The sequence below is a fragment of the Lepeophtheirus salmonis genome, chromosome 12, assembly GCF_016086655.4.
Source record: "Lepeophtheirus salmonis chromosome 12, UVic_Lsal_1.4, whole genome shotgun sequence".
Lineage (NCBI taxonomy): Eukaryota > Metazoa > Arthropoda > Copepoda > Siphonostomatoida > Caligidae > Lepeophtheirus > Lepeophtheirus salmonis.
The window spans coordinates 463,618-483,576 of record NC_052142.2 but is presented as its reverse complement, the minus strand read 5'-3'; the positions used below and the strand labels follow the sequence as shown (position 1 = coordinate 483,576).

General features: G+C 29.8%; 1 protein-coding gene and 1 long non-coding RNA gene across 12 annotated transcripts in view; one reads left to right on the top strand and one right to left on the bottom strand.

Annotated features, from left to right (window-relative positions):
• The window catches only part of TM9SF3 (transmembrane 9 superfamily protein member 3), a 29,565-nt gene extending 15,562 nt beyond the window's left edge, over positions 1-14,003 (bottom strand). For 4 of the 10 annotated variants that reach the window (XR_005867352.2, XR_005867353.2, XM_040722304.2 and 1 more), the window contains exons 1-9: positions 13,725-13,966; positions 13,323-13,644; positions 9,669-9,748; positions 4,040-4,192; positions 3,822-3,989; positions 3,630-3,760; positions 3,146-3,580; positions 2,950-3,096; positions 863-946 (exon numbers count right to left, since the gene is read on the bottom strand). Coding sequence is in view for 5 of the 10 variants with exons in the window: in XM_040722304.2 (XP_040578238.1) it covers positions 863-946; positions 2,950-3,096; positions 3,146-3,580; positions 3,630-3,760; positions 3,822-3,989; positions 4,040-4,192; positions 9,669-9,748; positions 13,323-13,644; positions 13,725-13,802 (1,598 nt within the window). In the remaining 5 variants the exon portion in view is untranslated. Of the gene's footprint in view, positions 1-862; positions 947-2,929; positions 3,097-3,145; positions 3,581-3,629; positions 3,761-3,821; positions 3,990-4,039; positions 4,193-9,668; positions 9,749-13,322; positions 13,645-13,724 lie in introns of all 10 variants that reach the window. The other 6 variants (XR_005867355.2, XR_005867354.2, XR_005867356.2 and 3 more) reach the window with 3 other exon arrangements.
• Positions 14,004-14,113: 110 nt separating this feature from the next.
• Positions 14,114-19,788, top strand: LOC121126831 (uncharacterized). Of its 2 annotated transcripts, XR_005867218.2 has the most exons (3): positions 14,114-18,375; positions 18,461-18,577; positions 18,661-19,788. It is a non-coding gene; the product is annotated as an uncharacterized lncRNA (long non-coding RNA). The 2 variants fall into 2 exon arrangements; XR_011783035.1 differs by having other exon boundaries at positions 14,114-18,577.
• Positions 19,789-19,959: the final 171 nt, after the last annotated feature.

Below are 19,959 nucleotides of genomic sequence, written 5' to 3'. Positions count from 1 at the left end.
GGTATGGTATGTATATATATAATATTACATATTAATTATTTTCATATTATAAAATATCGGGTTTTTTTTATCATGCCTTATTTGGTTCAAATAATTTAACATAGCATACATATATAAATAAACTGGAGCAATTGCGTGGGGTTATTATTTATTACAAAATCGAACATATATTTTGCGTCATAAATATCTATTCCCCTTGAAATATTTAGGCACCTACTATAAAAGAATTATTCGGATCTTTGTTCTTAGTTACTTCGAATTAATCTGTATTAAAAAAAATATATAATATATACATATTTTATTTAAGCATCCTTGACCTAGAAATAGTTAAGAAAAGTGCATGTGATATGTAGTTAATATTTCTCCTTCAGGTATTTACAAGTCTGCAGTATTGTGAAATTATTGTTCTACTGGAATCGCTAAAGCCAATAGAAGCATGTCAACTTATTTACAAAGATTTAAAAAATGGACAGTTTGCGATATTGTGACTGCTAATCGGTCTTATTCATTAACGGAAAATGTAGACAAGCCCATCTTTTTGCCAAAAAATATAAATATTATAAATAGATGAATAATAGCATTATATAACCCGGTTATATTTAATATCAACCTTTGTTTTTTAGAGAATTTAAGTACATATAAAAATAATTTATTTGTATAGAAAATAAATTATTAAAGAATAAAATACCAAAAAACTTGAAAAAACTACATTAATTTTTTTTTTTTTTTTTAAACCCACACATTTTACTATTATACCGTACCACAGCACGTACCGTGAACGGTGCACCACGCCTGGTACACAACCATGGGTTTAGCGTTTTGTCCCTGCCCTAGTGAATATATATTAATAATGATAAATTACCTTGTCTTAAAAAAGAAGAAATATACTGAATATAGGTATAAATAGCCTGATGTGGATGCACCAACAGAAAAACTCGTCCACTGCCTAAGAAAAAATATATTATTAACTAATGGTAACTTTGCATTTCCAACTATTTAAACATCGCTTCATAATTTTCGGAAAGATACTACATATATAAACAAGGATAATACTTCTATAGTGAAAAATTACAATGGGTAGATTTGTTTTTTTATAAATTTAGGCTCTATCTTTTTTATATCGCTTTAGAGGGAGCACATTCATCTAAAAACTTTATCCGATTTATTAGCTCCTCAAACTTAAATAATACTATCCTACCCTAAATGCTATTTCGAAAGTTGAAACTTATTTTTTTTCTGGAATGTTAATACATTTTTCATCAACCAAAATCATAAAACAGGCAACTGATGTTATCAAAGGGTATTCATTTAATAGTAACAAATATTTTTCCCACTTTCTTCTTTAATTCTACAAAAGCCACATCCCATGTAAAACGGTCAGCAGAATTGATAAAGAATTGAGAAAAGATAAATTCTTAATTACATCATAGTGAATATGGTAACATGGACAGGGTTATTTTGATATTTAAAAAAACAAATATATAATACAGCTTGCCAACTAAGATGATATTGAAATATTGAGACAGAATGTTTTTTGTCTGTTGATATAGAGAATTCGCGTATTTTCAAAAAAAATCAAATTCGCTGACTAAAATAATTTTTAAAAAAAGTGGCATGTTAATCATACATATACTCGAATAGAAAAAAGTCCAAAAAGTTAAAGCTGCTCGGTCAAATAATTAATAAAATCAATTTTTGTAATCTCACCAAATGAAGAGCTTTATTAAAACTAAAAATGATTGCTCATGTAGACTGTATATAGCGTTTTCACTTGACGTCACAATTGTTGATGTCGGCTATTTAGGGGGTCCAAAAAACAAGTTATATAATAATAAAAACCCTTTTTTAATTAATATTAAGGAAAATAGTTAACAATTGTAACAATATTCACAATTTAAATCTTACTCTCTATCAAAATTGTGTCTTTATATATATATCTTCTAAAATATGTTATTACATCGTTATACAATCTTACATCCATTTATACAAATTAAGTGTAAGAATGGAAATTTTCTCTATTTTTCTCTATTTATCTTACTTTGGTCGCCCCTATAAAATAAAATAAAATATACAAATCTAGCAGTTTATAGGTATTTTTAGTACATATTTCATAAATTATATTCAAATATCAGTGTATTGGCGTCAAGTAGTATTCAGTGCATTGTTAAGTCTTTTTATTTATTTATTCTTAAGTCATGTGACTGTGCTTCATCAGGATTAACAGGAAATTTGTCAATCTTATGTAGTGTAAATATCAACTTTAAGCCCCAAAAATAGTGTATCTTTCAATTACTATGCAATTTATAGCGACAGTGAACATGCGTTATACCACAATTCGATAACTTCTCATAGTTTGAGGGGCAAACCTTGTCTTTGGAGGAGGGCCATTTCATTAAATATCATACTATTAATTTTCTTTAACTCAAACTGCATTGTAAAAAAATCCGGCTATTCTGAAGGATTAATGAAAGACAAGAATTTAACAAATTATCTAATAAAATAAGTTTATGAAGGGGAAAATAAAAACATATCATCAGCTGCGGGTTGCCGATTAATGTTCCATATTTTTAACAATATAATCAGTATAGTTGAATCTAAGATACAAGAGGCAATAAAGGATGTTTTGTATCCAATAAATACAAATATAATAAATACATGTTACCAACGAACGTGATTTTGGAGTTAAAGATGTTTTTTTTAAATATATTTTTTATGGAACAAAAGTTAATTCTTAATATTATTAAATATAAGGAACTTTAATTCTTGTAACATTATTCATACTCCTGTAATAAACTTTTACAATGCTAAATTTCCTATTTATTTAGAAAGATTAGATAATAATGTGGATAAAAAATAAATATTCTTTATAACTACGTATATAGAATGTTTGCAAAAAATTATTCAACGATGCTTAAAAAGGTGAAACAACCTATAAATTTTAATAGTCACCATCTATAATCTTCAGCATTTAGCAGAAAATAAGAGCATACAATTGTAACACAAATTGTAACAACAATAAGGATTAAAAAAACCAAAAGCATAAATCCGTAGACGTAGTAATATTTATAAGCCCAGAAAGAAGTTAATACAAAATACCTAAGAAATAAATAAAATTGAGGGCATTAAACAATAAGAAATATATTACATTTCGATGAAAATTGACCCGAAAGGAAGTATGCCACCCATAAAAATTATTATAACAGGCTCCATGTACCACTTTTTTTCTGGAATGGGTCGTGGAACTGCGTTGATTCTACATGGAAAATCTGGAATTCCAACCAAATTTCTACCAACTATTGTACCCACAAATGTTAAAGGTAGAATAATGAAAATAATTATACATAATATTGCTAGCATGGTAGCGAACGGAATTGCTCGAGAAGTTTGATAATAAATTGATACCATATTGATAAAAAATGCCATAGTACAGATACAGGTAGGAAGGATAAGTGAAGAGGTTATCATTTGACGAATCCAGTTTTTACCACCCATCCGAATATATAAACTACCACCAAAGAAGCCATTAATAGGAGATGTTGTAGAATAAATAAATATGATAGTACTCAGCAATGATCCACGCCTAAAATAATAATAATCTTAAATATCCAATTTTTAAATAAAAGATATACTCCAGATATAAATCGCTAAACGTTGCAGATAAAATCACAAACAGAACAACAAAAAATAATTGGCATCCTGTCCCAATTAAGGCAGTAAATAAAAGAAATGGAGCAACAGGACGGAATACATCTCCATGAACCTGAAATAGTTATGATAGTAATTAATTTGGTACAAAAATAAAACATAAATAGTTTACGAACTTGTTTCCATCCATATTCATCCCCCAAATCCCTTTCCATTTCATCAATCTCATCATCTTTTGAATAACGAGCATAATCTTTTCTGAGTGTACGCATTAAAATCAATACAACAAGTCCAACCAAAAATATTACCATCATAAATGAGTTAAAAATTGAAAACCAGTGGATCTATTAAATGATATTGGCTAAAATACACACAAAAAACATAATCAACTAACTCGATGCTGAAAGAAGCCAGGATCTAAATATCGATCGAAACGATTCTTGAATAATACAGGACTTTTTTTCCATTTTACCTCATATGTAAAACTCAACCGAATATTTTTTTCCAACTTCACTGGGTTTTCTGAAGTAAAGTTCACGTCAATAATCTGTAAAAAAAAAATTACATAATAAATTTTTATAGACTACAATTTATTAATATTTAATTATAAATAACACTGTACAACCAAAAAGGACTTTTTCTATGTCTTAAGTTGATTTTCCTCATTAATTATGGGTAGGGATGTTAAGATTGACTGAATTGAAGTGAGTGTAAATTAAAAAAAAATTATATGTTAATTAGAGCAAAATATAATTGTTCTCATAAATTATTCCTTCTTATTTTGAAAATTCTAAGGAATCAAAAACCAACTCCAATTTAGACAATAGCATCATGGGTGTGTACACGTAAATACCTGTATAATTTTGGAACGTATAATTGGTCTATTTATTTCTAAGAAACATTGTATATTATAATCTGGGAACCTCAACAATTATCTCTTTCGAAATGGAAAGATACTGTGATTTAAGATGTTTTTTGTTTGTAATAGTGAAATATAATACTGAATTAAATTTGTGAATGAAGAAAATTACTAACATGCTTACAAATTTATTTATTCAGTGCATTTGCTCTTCTCATAACAAGAAACATTTCGTAACACGTATTTACGTATTAACAAATGATAAATGCAGAAGCTCATCTAAAAGGGAAAATCCTTAATTTTCTTATTTAAAATACTCCAAATTTTGAATATTAAAAAAAGTAATGAATAATTTCAAACTTAAGAAATCTAGTCAGAAAATGGCATTTGTTGTTATTTTCTGTGTAACTTCTAAAATATTTAGTCAATTTTCACCTACAAGAAAGTAACTATAAAGTATTTCTAATATGATGTTGAAAATTTATAAAAATGCATTCATTTCTATTAAATCTACTGCTGTATTCAAGGAAACGTTTGAGGAAAATGTAAAAACGGTAAAAATTTCATTTATTTTATGATTCGTTTATTGATGAATAAAAAAGTAAGGAATAAAGAAAAATCAGTGGGATTTAATGTAAAATTATTTATTTATTAAATAAGTTCAGATTAAGTATAATTTTAATTTCATCAAAAAGAGTTTATATATATATATATATCAATATCTTTCATTCAAGTGGAATTGTATTTTCAAAGAAACTTGATCTTTCTTCTACATTGAAAGTACATTTCCTGGAGCTACTTAAAAAAATATTCAAATCTTTGTTTCCTTGATTTTGGTAAGAATGTTTGCCAAATATTTTATTGATATTAATTAAGCTTCAGAAGGAAATCTATTATCTTCGAATTATCTACAAGGCTTAAAGAAAAATCTAACAATGAAAGTAATTAAAAGTAGGTTATCAGTTGACTTAAAAGATGTTAAATGATGTTGAATTACAGCCTTAGACAAGGAAAAACTATTTTCGAAGTTTTAAAATTAGAACAGAAGATATTCAAAAGAGTGTTGTCAGAGAAGATATTCAAATTAAAGTTAAATACAATAAAAAATAATTATTGTGTTTGATGCCATATTTTCCTGTAAAATGCTTCCCAATATATGTATTGCATATAAATTTACAAGAAAAAACCTTGAACCTTCAGTTCAAAGTGAAAGAGATATATAAAATTACAACAAGACATAAAAATTATTAGATAATGAAAAGTAAGTACTTCTAAGTTAAACCTATATCAAGTATATCGAAAAAAGATGATGGACCTATCGAAATAGAATACATATTAAGATAAAAAAACATTTTTGCGAAAAAATTTTTTTATAAATAGGACTAGAAATTGTTAACAGTAACAAAGTGTCACAGATACACAATGAATAACAGTGATGTGTCGCGAGGAATAGTCTTAATAAAATACTCAAGTTTCATTTAATAATCCAAAATATTCCTCAAAAACTCGGACAAACAGACGAGTTTTCACTCATTAATCGCCTAAAAATAATGGAATTTAATATTCATCTTTTATTTCAGATTACCTCTCCTTTTTATATTTCTTGAAAATTTAGAGAGGGTACGATTAAAGAATGGTCCCAAGTGGATACAAGACGAAGCAAAACACTAAATTTATCTCTCTGTGTGTAGTTTGTTCAGTCCTGCAGTTTTCGATAGACTAGTAAAAGTTCCGTTCTTATTGATTTTAAAACCAGAATAGTTATGGATCCAATAAGTGATATTTTTGATGAAAAAGGAAACACCTTAGTGATGAGTCATTTTTTAAATAAAATTAAGAAAACTTGGATTAACCAAATTATTATATTTGGATCTTTTATGACTCCATAGGAAACCCATAGATAAGGTAATAAATCTATTTTATGCAGCTCGTACTTATTCAGTTAACTTACTGGGAAACACTGAGCAGCCTAATACTTTCGTAGTGGACCAATGAGAACGATTTAGCTTTTTAAAGTTTCACAAAAAACTATGATGCTTCAAAATATCAGATTCTTAATGAAGAGCTGCAATGAATTTTTCTTCTAGACCCAATCTTAAATGTAGAGGCGGGAACAAAAATTGACTTGAGCCAACTTGTTAATAGTGCTCAGCAGTCTCTTATGATTCCAAAGGCGAATAAAGCAAAGAAATTTGGTGCAGCCATTATGGAGATCTATCAAAAATAAGTCACCATTTTTATATAATGAACAAGTTGCCATATTTATATCACAAATTAATTTCTATCCTTATTATTCATGGTTCAATGCATCAAACAACATCTTGAAGGATAGATATTCCCATTATGTTGAAGAATTGCTTTTCACACTCCTGCATGAGCCGTCAATGAAAAGGCGCTAGTCTTTCATTAGGTAGTGAATTCTATATTCTAAACCAAATTTTTATAATTGGACCTTTTATGAAACTATGAGAGAAAGAAATAAACATAAATCCTACTCCGTATCTTGCAAAAAATAGGGAGAGATTAAACAATATCAAATTTGAAGATCGTCCTCTTTTGCAATTGCTGCCAAAAAGGTGTTTGTTATTTACCCAACCTGGGATAAATAATATTTCATTTTTGAGGAAAGAACGTCTTCGTATATAATCAATGATAAAGATCAAGTGTAGAATGGGCATCTTCAAAAAAAAAGAAACGGAAAATTAGCTGGTTAACTGACATTACGAAGAATGTTTAAGAGAAGATAAAGAATATTTATTGCTCATGACGTTTCATTAGATCCGCTAAAATGAGTTGTGACCAGGGATCAAGGATATCAACAAGGAAATTTGCTAGAATTACTGCAATATCGATCCCCAATTCTACTCAGAGTCCAACGAGGAATTACAATTATAACTCTGCAACAATTCATCAGGGTTACGCTCCGTCTTTTCAGGACACACGAATGTTAAATCAAGTTCTGAATATAATTGAATCTATTTAGGAAAAGATGTTCACACTCAGAAATAAAATAACAATGACAACTGCTGAGGAAAAAAAAATATATTCTTTCGATTACCAATTTAAAAAAAAAAACAGGCCAGCTATAAAACACACTGGATTTTCGTCACTGTGTATATAGCAATCCCTAGTGTGTGTGCTCATGAAAGACAGAGTAACCCTAAGGATTTGTTATGGACTTATAAATGTAAGTCCTTGTTGGACTCGATGTAGAATTGAGAATCGATATATAATTAATTCCTGCCTATATCATAAATAAATACGGAGTGAGCTTATGATTACTTTCTCTAACTTTTTTTGACTTTCTTGATGTTTTAATCGGTAACTGCTTCTTTCGGGCGCTCACAGTCTTCCCCAATCATTACACCTCGTTTAAATTAAACCATTTTCCAAGGGTTTATTTTGCTAGTACATATCCCTAAACCTTAGCTTGAACAGGGTCCCCTCCCCACCACCAAAAAGCAATGATTCATTTATACACTAAATTCTTTTTTTATCCATTCTTTAACGACAAAAGTTGCTTGACTCACAATGTATATCACGAACAAATTGTCAGGCAACTAAAAAATTGTAAACTGTATCGTTTAAAGGTTGATAATAAGTATTTTAATTCCAGTGGAGGCATCTATGTGTCCAACATCTTACTAACATTTCTGCCCCATCACTAGTAATTCTGCTTCTTCTTTTGGATATAATAGTAAACTTAAGAAAGCATAAACACTAGGTACCAATCAGACAAAAGAAAAAATCTCCCACCAATAACATGACAACGAAATTTATAACGAATATATCCATAAATATTTTTTTAAAAAACAACAACTGGAGATAAGATTTATCTATACACGAATACTTCGAATGTTAACCATTGGAGTTAAGTTGAGTTTTTCAAATCATATTCCAGGCCAGTTCGAATAATTATCGTAAAATTGTAGACTTATGTTTAGACGAGTTATTTTTAAGTTCGAGTAATATTCGAGTCCAATAATAAAATCAAGACCTTTCATAGAAATTTTTAGCGCTTATTTTTTTTCTATTAAAAAATCAATGTTTTCTTTTACATCAATAAACAAGTATTACGTTAACACATTTTCTAAGCCATTAGATGAAAGTTTCTCAAGATATTCTTAAAAATTGGTCCATTTAATTGAATAATATAATATTAATTATATTATATTTCTCAAACATGGCGCCACCTTAGGTTTATTATACAATCTGTGACGTCAATGAAAACGCTCTTTTCACCAACCAAAAATGATGTAAAAGTATATGGCTATATTTTACATCATAACATAACATTTTATTAAAAAAAGTATAATACGTATAACACATTGCTGAAGATTACTGTTGAATCAAATGTAACATAGAAATTTCGTTCAACTAAATTCATTCTGTATATCAAAAAAATAATGACATTGAGAACTAAATCGAGATACTTCGATCCTTTTTACATTATTATGAAATGTTCAACTGTTTGCATTTGAATGAACATATAAACCACAATTGGAAGCCACAAGGGTCATTCGATATCAAATCAACGAACATAAATAAAAAATGTCACCCGGCACCCTTAGATTTCGATGATTTTTAGCACACAAGCTCAAATGCTAGAGTAAACTAAGTGTGCCAAATTTCAACACATAATTTTGAACCGTTTCTGAGATAGAGATACTATTCTCACACCAAAATTTTCAACGTCGCTTTCATGTCTTTTTATTGGACGGTGGGGTAATTTTTATTTATTGTTGATCAAGTACTTGCTAGTGAATTTCAGATTTTTTTAGAAAAATCAAAATTAAGATCATCAGAAATTTAAATATTCTAATTTCGACTCCACTTTTGGAATCCTCACACTAATTCCAAATTTCAAATAAAAAAATATATTAAAAAAAAGTGGCGTCCAGTGAAAAAACACAAAAGTAACGTAACACATTTTGGTCTGAGACGAGTATCTATATCTCAGAAACGAATCAGAATTATGTAATGAAATTTGGCACACTTAATCTACTCATAAATTTGAGCTTTTGTGCCAAAAATCATCCAATTCTGATATGCCCACTTTGATTTGGCATTGAATGACTTACAAATGTCTTGCCAAATATACCACTAATACACTGCTAACTAATAACATATTGTTTGAAATATATGTGAAAAGAGTGCTTAATACCTGATTACCGTTGTAGCCTATTTCAATTTTTTTGTGTGTCCAGAGATAATAATTGTCATCATCAACATCTCCAACAATGCCTAATGAACAAAGTTTTCGTTGTATAAATGAATGTATATACAGTTTGGTGAAACAAGTATTTAGACAATGAAAAGTAATAAATATACAATATTTACGAAGAAAAACTTACGACAAGAATTATATAAATATATATTTTTTAATATATTTGGAAAATAATTACATATTTTAGATTTTTACGATTGATTTGTAATTCTATGATATAGTAAGTAATTTAAATCTATATAAATCAAATAAAATATTTAATTAACTGCATCGACAATTACTCCTTTAATATTCCAAGTCAGTCCATCAGATGGATGTAACTCTATAACAATGTTTAATTTTTCAAAATTTCTTCTTACTTACAAGACTAGATTATATGAGTAAAAAAAAATTGAAAGGTCAGTTACAACCTTTAGGGCGCGCGTGTAGAAGTGTATATGTAACGGGCAATGTGGAAAATCTGCATTTTTGCAAAATGACTCGGCACTCTATAAAATTTAAAATGGAGAGGGCATTTTACGTTCATTTACAACGTCAGTTAATATGGCAATGGCTAATTTGATTTTTAATGAATTACAAGCAAATTCATCATTAAGAATTTGATTATGATACAATTCAATTGCAAGCAATTTGATAGTCGTGTTCACTTTGAAATTTATATTGTATTGGGACAATCAAACTATTGTATGATACTCATACTTAAGCCAACAGGTTGTGCGGCTAAACAGCTGTTCCCTAGGGCGGATCGACCCTATGGCCACCCCTATACTGAATATCAAGGACTCCTAATATACTCTAATAAAATCCGATCGACGAGTTGTGCAAGTGGATCGCTTATCCCCAAGGTGGGTCATTACCCACCGCCACCGCTTCCTTGACCATTATGAATACCTTCTAATATTTTATAATACACCTTTTTCATGGGTTAAACATTTAAACTACTTGTCCAAAACCTAGGTCAAAGCTACCACCGCCCCCTTATTGAGTATCAAGAATCCTCGGAATTGCCGTAGCTTATGGACAATGCGCTCGCCAGAAGTTCTTCTCTTGAATTGGATGGGTGTACGTTCGCACCCAGGTGATTCCTAGAGAAGGAAATATACTTAATGTATATGGATTTCACCAAAAATATTCCTAGTTTAGATAAAATACTATAAAGTTTACTTATACTTAATCAGTGCCACTCCATTTAACCCACTTGTTCTTAATCTTGTTGGAGGTAGTGAACCCCACCAGTTTCATATTAATATTCCCTGAACCCATCTTCATTGCTCAAATGGAGCGAGTCATCACAAATCCTGTAGTTTTTGACCTTTGCTGAATCCCTGAGAATGACTCATCAAATCCCTATGTTTTCGATCGAACCCATGTTACAAGTCACTTATTTAACCAATTAGAGCAACATTGAAAAAAAGAAAAACCCTTTATTCTACACAACTCAAGGATTTGAACTATATGGATACTATACTAAGAGGGCTTTGTAATGATATGTGAAACTTTGGTGGTGGTTAGTGACCCTCAAGTGGCTACTCCGCAACCGGAGTGTTCAGGTGTTTTTTAATACTAAAATGTACAAAACAGATGAACAATTATAATGAACATGATAAAAAGTATATCAGGATGACTACAGCAACAAGTAATGATCTAATAATAACTTACATTACAATCGTTGATCCTATTTAAGAATATTCGAACTACAAGGTTTTATGTTTCATTTAAATATTATTCATTTCTTCAAAATAGACATAAACAAAAACGTATCTAAAAATATTCTTTATATAAAAGGTAATTATTTCAAAATGACACACCGTTTAGACATGCGGTTTATTTGTAGAGCCCGTGGGCCAAGATGTATTATAGGATTTTAAAAGGGGTCGTTGATGCTCAGGGAAGCAGCTGCCTTGGTTTTGAACCAGCAGTTCACATGCACAACCCTTGGGCCGAGGTGTATCATAAAATATTATAAGGAATCCTTGATAGTCAAGGGAGCAGTGGCGGTGGGTAATGCCCCACCTTGTGGACAAGCGGTCCATATACATAACGTTTGTGCCGGAGTGCATTTGAATGTATCAAAAGGGCCTCTTGATACTGAAGATAGCGACGGGAATAGGTTTTGATCTCCCCTAGGTACAAGGTGTCTACCTGTAGAACCTGTTGGCCGATGTATATTTTGCAAAACAAAATGTGGTCTCTCGTGACAATTTCTTATAATAAAATAGTTTGAATGTCCGAATACAATATAAATTTAAGTGAAAATCCAGACTATAATTAAATTGAATTCTAATCAAATTCTTAATTACCTGCAATGAAATTTTTAATAATCAAATTACACACAATTTTTTTACCTGACTATGTAAATGAACGTAAATTGACCTTCATTTCAGGAAATTTATATACATGCATATGATATCGGTAGATTACTAGCTCCGAGAAATGGCATTTATATATATGTATATATACACTTAAACGTATACATACACGAAGGATGTGGTAACCTAGCTTTTGCCCTTATCTTCATTGAAAAAGATATGAGACCTTAACAATAGAAGCGCAGAAATTTCTTAGGATATTAAACAATAATGGTGGTCAAATTGACCGCTTACTCCGTTTAACTAAGAAAATGTCTTTGAAGTCTATATAATAAAGTATACTTCCTTCTCTAAAAACGACCAAGTATCGAACCTAAGTACAATGAGTTCAAGCGAATAATTTTCTCCAGAGTGCAGTTCATATTTGCTTTAGATTTTTTTCAAATAAAATATGTATAAGTTTCATGCAAAAAAATAAAAACATGACGGTAAATATGGTGACTTCGTCTAACGAAAAATGTTGTCAAAGAAGTAAGTTCATTATTTAAAAAAAATCAAATTAACTAACATATTGTATCAACTTACGTCAATTAGAGTGACACCTAAAATAAATTATTTATAAACTATCCGTAATATTAATTATTTCTCTTTTAAAAATGGAAAAGATATATTTACAACTACAAGTATATTTGCTTAAAGTTCATCAATGAGCATAGGTGGGCAAACTACAGGCCAAAACAAGGATGTTTTTTGATTGAAATGTTTCTTGTTAAGGAGAGAAAATGCAAAATTAGTATTTTTCGTGCTTCAAAAATTAAGGGATTTTTTCACTCCTACGAACAAGACACATTTTAAATCACAGAATCTCAACCTTGAAAGGAAGAATTGTTGTCCTTCTCGAACCCACATCTAAGCTAAGTGCCTCTCCAAAAAATTGACCATGCTGATATAATATTCAGTTAATAAAACCAAAGCATAATTATGGAAATAAAATCGCCCTAATTTCTCCCACCTAGTTTTCCCATTTAGATGCTATTCATCATGTTATAGACGTATAGTATCATTTTTTCAAACATGGGATACATCAATCTATTGTAAGAAGTATAATTTTATTATAGTCGTATCTTTTTTTCTCTATTCTACCTTATTATTCTATTTTATGAACAATAATATTGCTTGAGGAATGCTGGAAATGGAACATTTATCATTGCCTAAATACTTATATTAACTAACTCTCAACTCTAGAGGAATAATTATGAAACTAAATATAGGAATGTCTCACCAACAATTGGCAAATCATCTAGGTACATCTGATAGGAATACTGATTCTTCACGGCATACACAAAAGCCTTGAGCTCACTTTTCTTTAAAGACGTCAAAACACAGAATTCTTTATTTGCCACAGGAATTCGAAAACGAATTTCCAAGCCAGAAAATTCGAGTTCCGTACCTAAAAGTGCTTCTCCCAATGTTTCATGATAATGTGAGACATCTTCCAGAGGCCCTCTACAAAACGGAAGGGAAAAAAAAGAATACCTCTCTTGCTGATTCTGGTAGGGACCCACTGTGTTCATCCACAGCACCACTTCTTCTTCAACAGAATACTACAAGCAACAAGTCCAAGGCATTAACATTTCACACCAATTCACACTAAACACTTTCTCCCTCTCCCACTCTCTCTTACTTCGTGTCCGTGCTCATCCTCCATACTCAAGGACACCAAACAGCCCAAAAACACGATCAGAAAACCAACATTTAACATAGCTCAATCCACTCTTCCAACAAATCACACCAATTAATAATTACTAATTATGCAGTAACACACTTAACACTTGACTTTGCCAGCTCACACAAATCTAGGTACAACTTCCCATTCTTTCCCAATTTTTATATCAATCTCCTTTCTCTTCTCTTCTCTTCTTTCCAATTCCTCCCCCATCAAAAAAAAGAAAATATCAAAAGGAAAAGGACTCTTAACACATCGTTATCTTTATTGTATCACACAACCATTCCTCCAAAAAGAAACAGAAAAAGGGGCGAAATCATATGGTAGTTAGCCAAATAAGTCAATCATACCGATCGTTATTTATAGCAGACTATCACTGTCATATTATTTCCTCACCATTTTGAAATAAATTACTTGTTTTTAAAATCGACATAGTATTTTATTCGATACTGTATTATAATATTGCTTAGTAATATTTGATTAAAAAAGTAGTTATGATTAGCTATTTATTTATTTCTTTGAAGAAATAGCCAAAATTTCTTCATAGAAATAATAAAATGGCCAATATATAAATATTATATAAACAACAAGGGATCAACAAGAAATTGTAAGTTATGAAATAGCCATGACATATTAAGGGAGAAGAGGGAATCGACAGCTGACTACAAAATACATATGGCATTTTTGTGTTAACGAAGTAACGCCGTATTAAACAATCTGATTGGGCTAAAAGACAGACATGGGTTTGCAGAACGACGGAAGTAGGTCAAATTCGTCGAATTATACTTCTAGTCATGGAATACTAAAAGTTAAAACTAGTGGAAGTGCGTATTAAAATAGAACACTTTGTTTTCTAGTATCTGGTGTCATGTTTGTATATGAATATTAATGATTCAATTAAAGAAAATAAAAGCTGGTAAGATTTTGGATTGATATAATATTGCAAGAACTACTAGGGAGAAGAGCTGGAGCACGTTGAGCTTTTTTATCCACTCACAACCTCGACTAACACTTGGGAATGGTAAAACTTATGGAAGCAAACCGTCTCTATTTTTCTTTTTTTGCAAACTGTTCATTATTATAAATATTGAATAATTGAAATGATAATTTTATCGATATAATAGGCTCGTTACAGGCAGAGAAGGTCTTAATAAAAAATTATCATACATACCTTAATAGTTTTTTCTAAAATAAAATATGCACTTCTTCTTCTACTGCTAATTACTCCACTTTTTTTTTTTTTAATCATTATTCTTCATGAACCTTGCTACAACTTTTTGAAGAAAAAAAAAAGATTCGATAGCTTAAAACATTCAAAATCGACTTTTTAAAACTCGTGTTTTAAAAAAATAAGGATTTTTGTCAACTTCTGGACGTCACCAGAAAATTACAGATACCGTCTGGTAAACTTTAGTCTTTTATATATTAACCAACGTAGTTTCATTAAATTCTATGAGTCAATAAATAAATTCGTGGACCTGCAAAATTTTTATTTTATAATCATAAATTTTGTTGGCTACGAGACATTTGTATAATTTGGATTGAATCCTTGATGATTACCTCTATATCACGAAATATTATAATGATCTTGAAGCCAATATTGCCGAGACTGGAATTAAAGGAAGCTTTCACAAAATTGATTTTACTGACTCCATAGTTACTTTTTTGAACAATTACATTAATATTAATAATTATTAGAAGACACATTATTTGGTCGTCGTTTTTATAATATATGTACATAATGAATTTAAAATCGTGTTTTAGATCTTTTTTATAATGCCAGCCTGCTGTTGTCGCAGTGGATATAAAAATGCCCCAAAGGACCCTAATGTGTCACTACACTCGTTCCCTCATGACGAATGCTTAAAAAGTGCCTGGTTTAGAGCGATTCCTAGGCGAGCTGGTGGAGTCTAGACACCTTTTAAGAATTCCCGAGTTTGATCTCTTCATTTTCAAGACGATGATTTTAGGACAGAAAGTCGAGATTAGCTCCCGAGGAGTAAAAAAAAAATCATCTTCTTTAATGCTCTATGCTCAAGAATGTATAGATTCCTCCAGATATTCTACGAAATCATCGTATACTTCTATATATATGAACTATAAAGTTCCATGCAATGACAAAATAATAGACTGAAATATCCAGGGAGGAACAGATGCACCATCCACTGGAATTTTATTTATGTTCTTGAGTCTTTTTTCTCCTTAAGTCAACTCTGCTTCGTCATTTACTCTAAGAAAACTATTTCATTGATAATTGTCCTTGATGCATATAATGCAGAAATGTATGGTCTATATGGATAATTATATAACCTGGACACTTTAAGCCTGACCCCTAATTAGTGATTTCTTTATTACTTGTGAGTCCCTTTTGTGATTGGAAAATAAGTGTAAGTTGATTCATGAATCTTAAAGATAATGCGCCTCTCTTTTTTCGATAGTTTTGTATGCAAATCATATTCTATTCTGCTATTGCGTATAAGTTTGCTTTAAAAAATGAAAGTGACATCCTAACTCTAATAGATTTATATGGAATATTTAATGTTGTTGCCTAACTTATTGTCTTAGAAATCTTCTTGTAAACAGGTAATAGAATAAATATCACTTAAACCAATGTATTGAAATATTAAAACAACTCTTATTTATTCTTATATATGAACCAAAAAAAATAAAATATTCTTTAAGTAATAACTTTCCAATGCTAATTTTAATCTTTGTCTCCTATTCCCTACTTTACAAAAATTAGAAAAATAATTTGCAAAGCGAGCATTAAGAGATTCTCCTGTTTGTTCTATAGCAAAAAAACTCCATAAATTGGAAATTTTTCTGGTATTCTTGGAATATTAAAATTAGTTCATGCATTTTGGGAGTTATAGATTTTTCAGTAAAACGTATATGAAATAATAACTCAAGATCATGACACTAATTTGTTATTCTTGATATTTCTTAAGTTGTATACATTCTCTTTTGTGTTTTGTGCTTGAAAAGATTAGAAAGATGTCCAAATATAATTTTGACACCCACCTTGATATCTGGACTTACAGATAAAATACAAAATAATAAAAGCAAAAAGACCTAATATTGATGATAAATTATCTAATATTTTTTTTATTTTATATCCTTCCCATGAAAGGAACCCCCATGATACGACTGCAGTTCTACATTGATGGTTTTAAGAAATTCAAAAAGTTTTATTATTTTCTGAGAGCTATTTTCTTACTGTAAAAAAGAATCTTGCTTTTGCTTAAGATTTTTATGGAATTAAAAAGTCGTAATTGCTCTTCTATTAGATTTTTATAGTTATTAATAAAAATTTCTTCACATTCATTCAAGGAAATTTGAGAATATTGTGAACAAATAAAGTTTTTTTCGGAAGACGATTAAATTAATGTTAAATCTAACCATAATGATATGTCGCATACATTTACTACAATATTTTTTTAAAATATAAATGGGAACATTTAAATATCTTATACATCCAACTTCTAAATTACACATGTACATAAGTTGAATTTTAGTTTGCACGAATTACATGTAGTATCACTATTGTTGGAATTACTCTCATTAAATGTCATATTCATATATTTTACACTTTGCTTTATGATGGGCATAACATTTTTTTTAATATGTAATCTTTTTTTTTGTTATTAAATTTAGTAAAATCTAAGATTGAGCAATTTCCTCATCAAAATCGATAAACTTTTTATTAATAATTGAAATTAATTTTTACTGTTGGTTTAAATCTTCTCACACAATAATGAAAATAATTTTTGAACAATACCCATTTGAATATGTAAAAGAGGTAATATTATTTGGTCTATGGATTCAGTTTGAGATAAGGGTGGCTTGGCGATTGAATAAAAAAAAACTCCCGTTATATTTAAGTTATTTAACCCATCTTTGTCTAAATTGTGAGGGAAAATAGATAAATTATTTGAGCTTCGTAGAGCTAAATAACAATTATTTGGACAATAAGAGCCATTTGAATGATTATTGATTTTAGCTTTGATTGTGTGAAAATTAAGAATGGAATCTCCGGGGTTTTTCGAACGAAAATTCTTCTTATACACCTTCAGTTTTCTCTTCATTTCACGAATTAAATTAACTTGGGTCCGGATTTTTTTCTTAAGAAATAGTATTTCTATGTTTTGGAGCACAATATGTTTATGGTACGTGTGCACACTCATAATGATAATGCCTGAAATCAGAAATGACAATTGCCAATGCAAAGAAAAATATAAAAATGTGGAATAATAAAATAATGAATGATAAACTTGAGGTATTATTCAATGAAAAACACAATATTGATGGCTAGTCTATGTATTCCAAAAACCAAAAGGATATTCGAAACTGTAGAACGAGTTGTGAGAGGGCGTAATTCAAAATTAAAATTGATAGCCAAAATGGTTTCATAGAAATAATAAGATTGCCAATGTATATATATATAAGACCGTGGTCACTCATTTGGGCGTGCTTTTTTTGGTGTACATCTTTTCAGCACGATCCATTTCAGCTTACCTATTTTGCACGGTAATAATTTGGCGTATCATTAAGGTTGATAATTTTGCTAAGGATACAAAAGCGTGTAATGGGAAGAGAAGAAATACTTATGGTATTGACTAAAATTATAATAATCTTCCTCTATCAAGAACATTATTAATTCCCGCCTTTATTATTCAATATTAATATAAAATTAGATACTGATAGTCGATAGAGAACTGAATAAAGTGCCTAAAATAACTTCTCCTTCTGTCTGAATTTGAAGAAATGGAGGCCCAGGAATTTGGAAATACTTACTGGACCAGAAACAAATGGTAAGTCCGATTTGTTGATATAAATGTGCCTTTAGTCCCCGTCTAGAATTAAACGGAACTCATTATCCTCATCTCATTTCAAGAACATGGATATTCATCTAAAAAATCAAGTTAATGATGAATACATCAAGTCAGACTTTAACTCTGATCTCATAAAGAGGCTTATTGCATGTAATATACCCTTATTCATTGCTAATCATCCTACATTTAAAAAATTTATGGAGAAATACACTGTTAAACCCATCCTTTCCCGAGGAACCATCATTAAGTTAATGGAGGATGTTGGTAATTATGTCATTTATAGAAATACCCCCATTGTAAATTGTGAAGTAGAGATAATTTTCAGTATGTTTTGAGTCGTCCACACCAAATTACGATCAAAGTTATCAGTAAAAAGTATAAAATATTAACTAATTTCGAAATGGAACTCTGAATTTTGTACCATCTAACAGTAAGTATAGATTATTTTAAAATCTGACCATAAAATATGAATATAAAAAAATATCAAGAATTATGATACACAACTCATTAAATGGCAAAAACAACTGCGTAAATGGTCACAACAACGGGGGGTTGTAGCTTTGGATGGTTCGAAACTAGTTTGTCTGATACTAGTTTCTTCACTTAAAGACTTGGGTATGATCATTAGGTTTTCCAATATTAACTTTTTTATCACTTAAGGATTAGCTGTGGTTGATAAGCTCCAAGAAATGTTGTTCAGAAAACTCATAAAAGGCAAAAACGACTACTTAAATGGGCACAACAACGGGGGTAGTTGCATTGGGTGTAACATTATAATTAGCAATTGTGTGGATCCTTCATGATAATAGTATGTTGTTATATAAGCATAAATAAGGGGGGGGGGAATATTTTTTGTACACAATTTAATATAACAACTTCCACATGAGGAAAAAGGGGTGATGATCTTTTTGATTAAACTCCACGTCTGGCTTGGGTTTTGCAACCTAAAGTTATGGCATATTTAACTGAATTCCAATGTCAGAACAAGAAAATATTATTTGGATCAAGCTATTATTTCAATATTCCGTATTTATAATTTTTTGTTATTATTAGTTATATGATTCTAATTGTTTAATTTTGTAAATCTAACATAATTGTATGATGGTTTTTATTTTTTAGTATGTAGATTATATTTAATTTAAGCCTTCTTTTTTAAACTTGGAACTTGAAATATATTTTGAAATACTCTATTTTGTCGTCTCATTAGTTATTATTCTGAGAATATGGTTCATAATGAATTACAATCTCATGCATATTTGTACTATTTTATAGTGTATGTATGTACTATGGTAAACAGCAATACATTCTTAACTAATTTTACTTTATCATTAATAATGCTAGGGTTAATTGCTACATCGTAA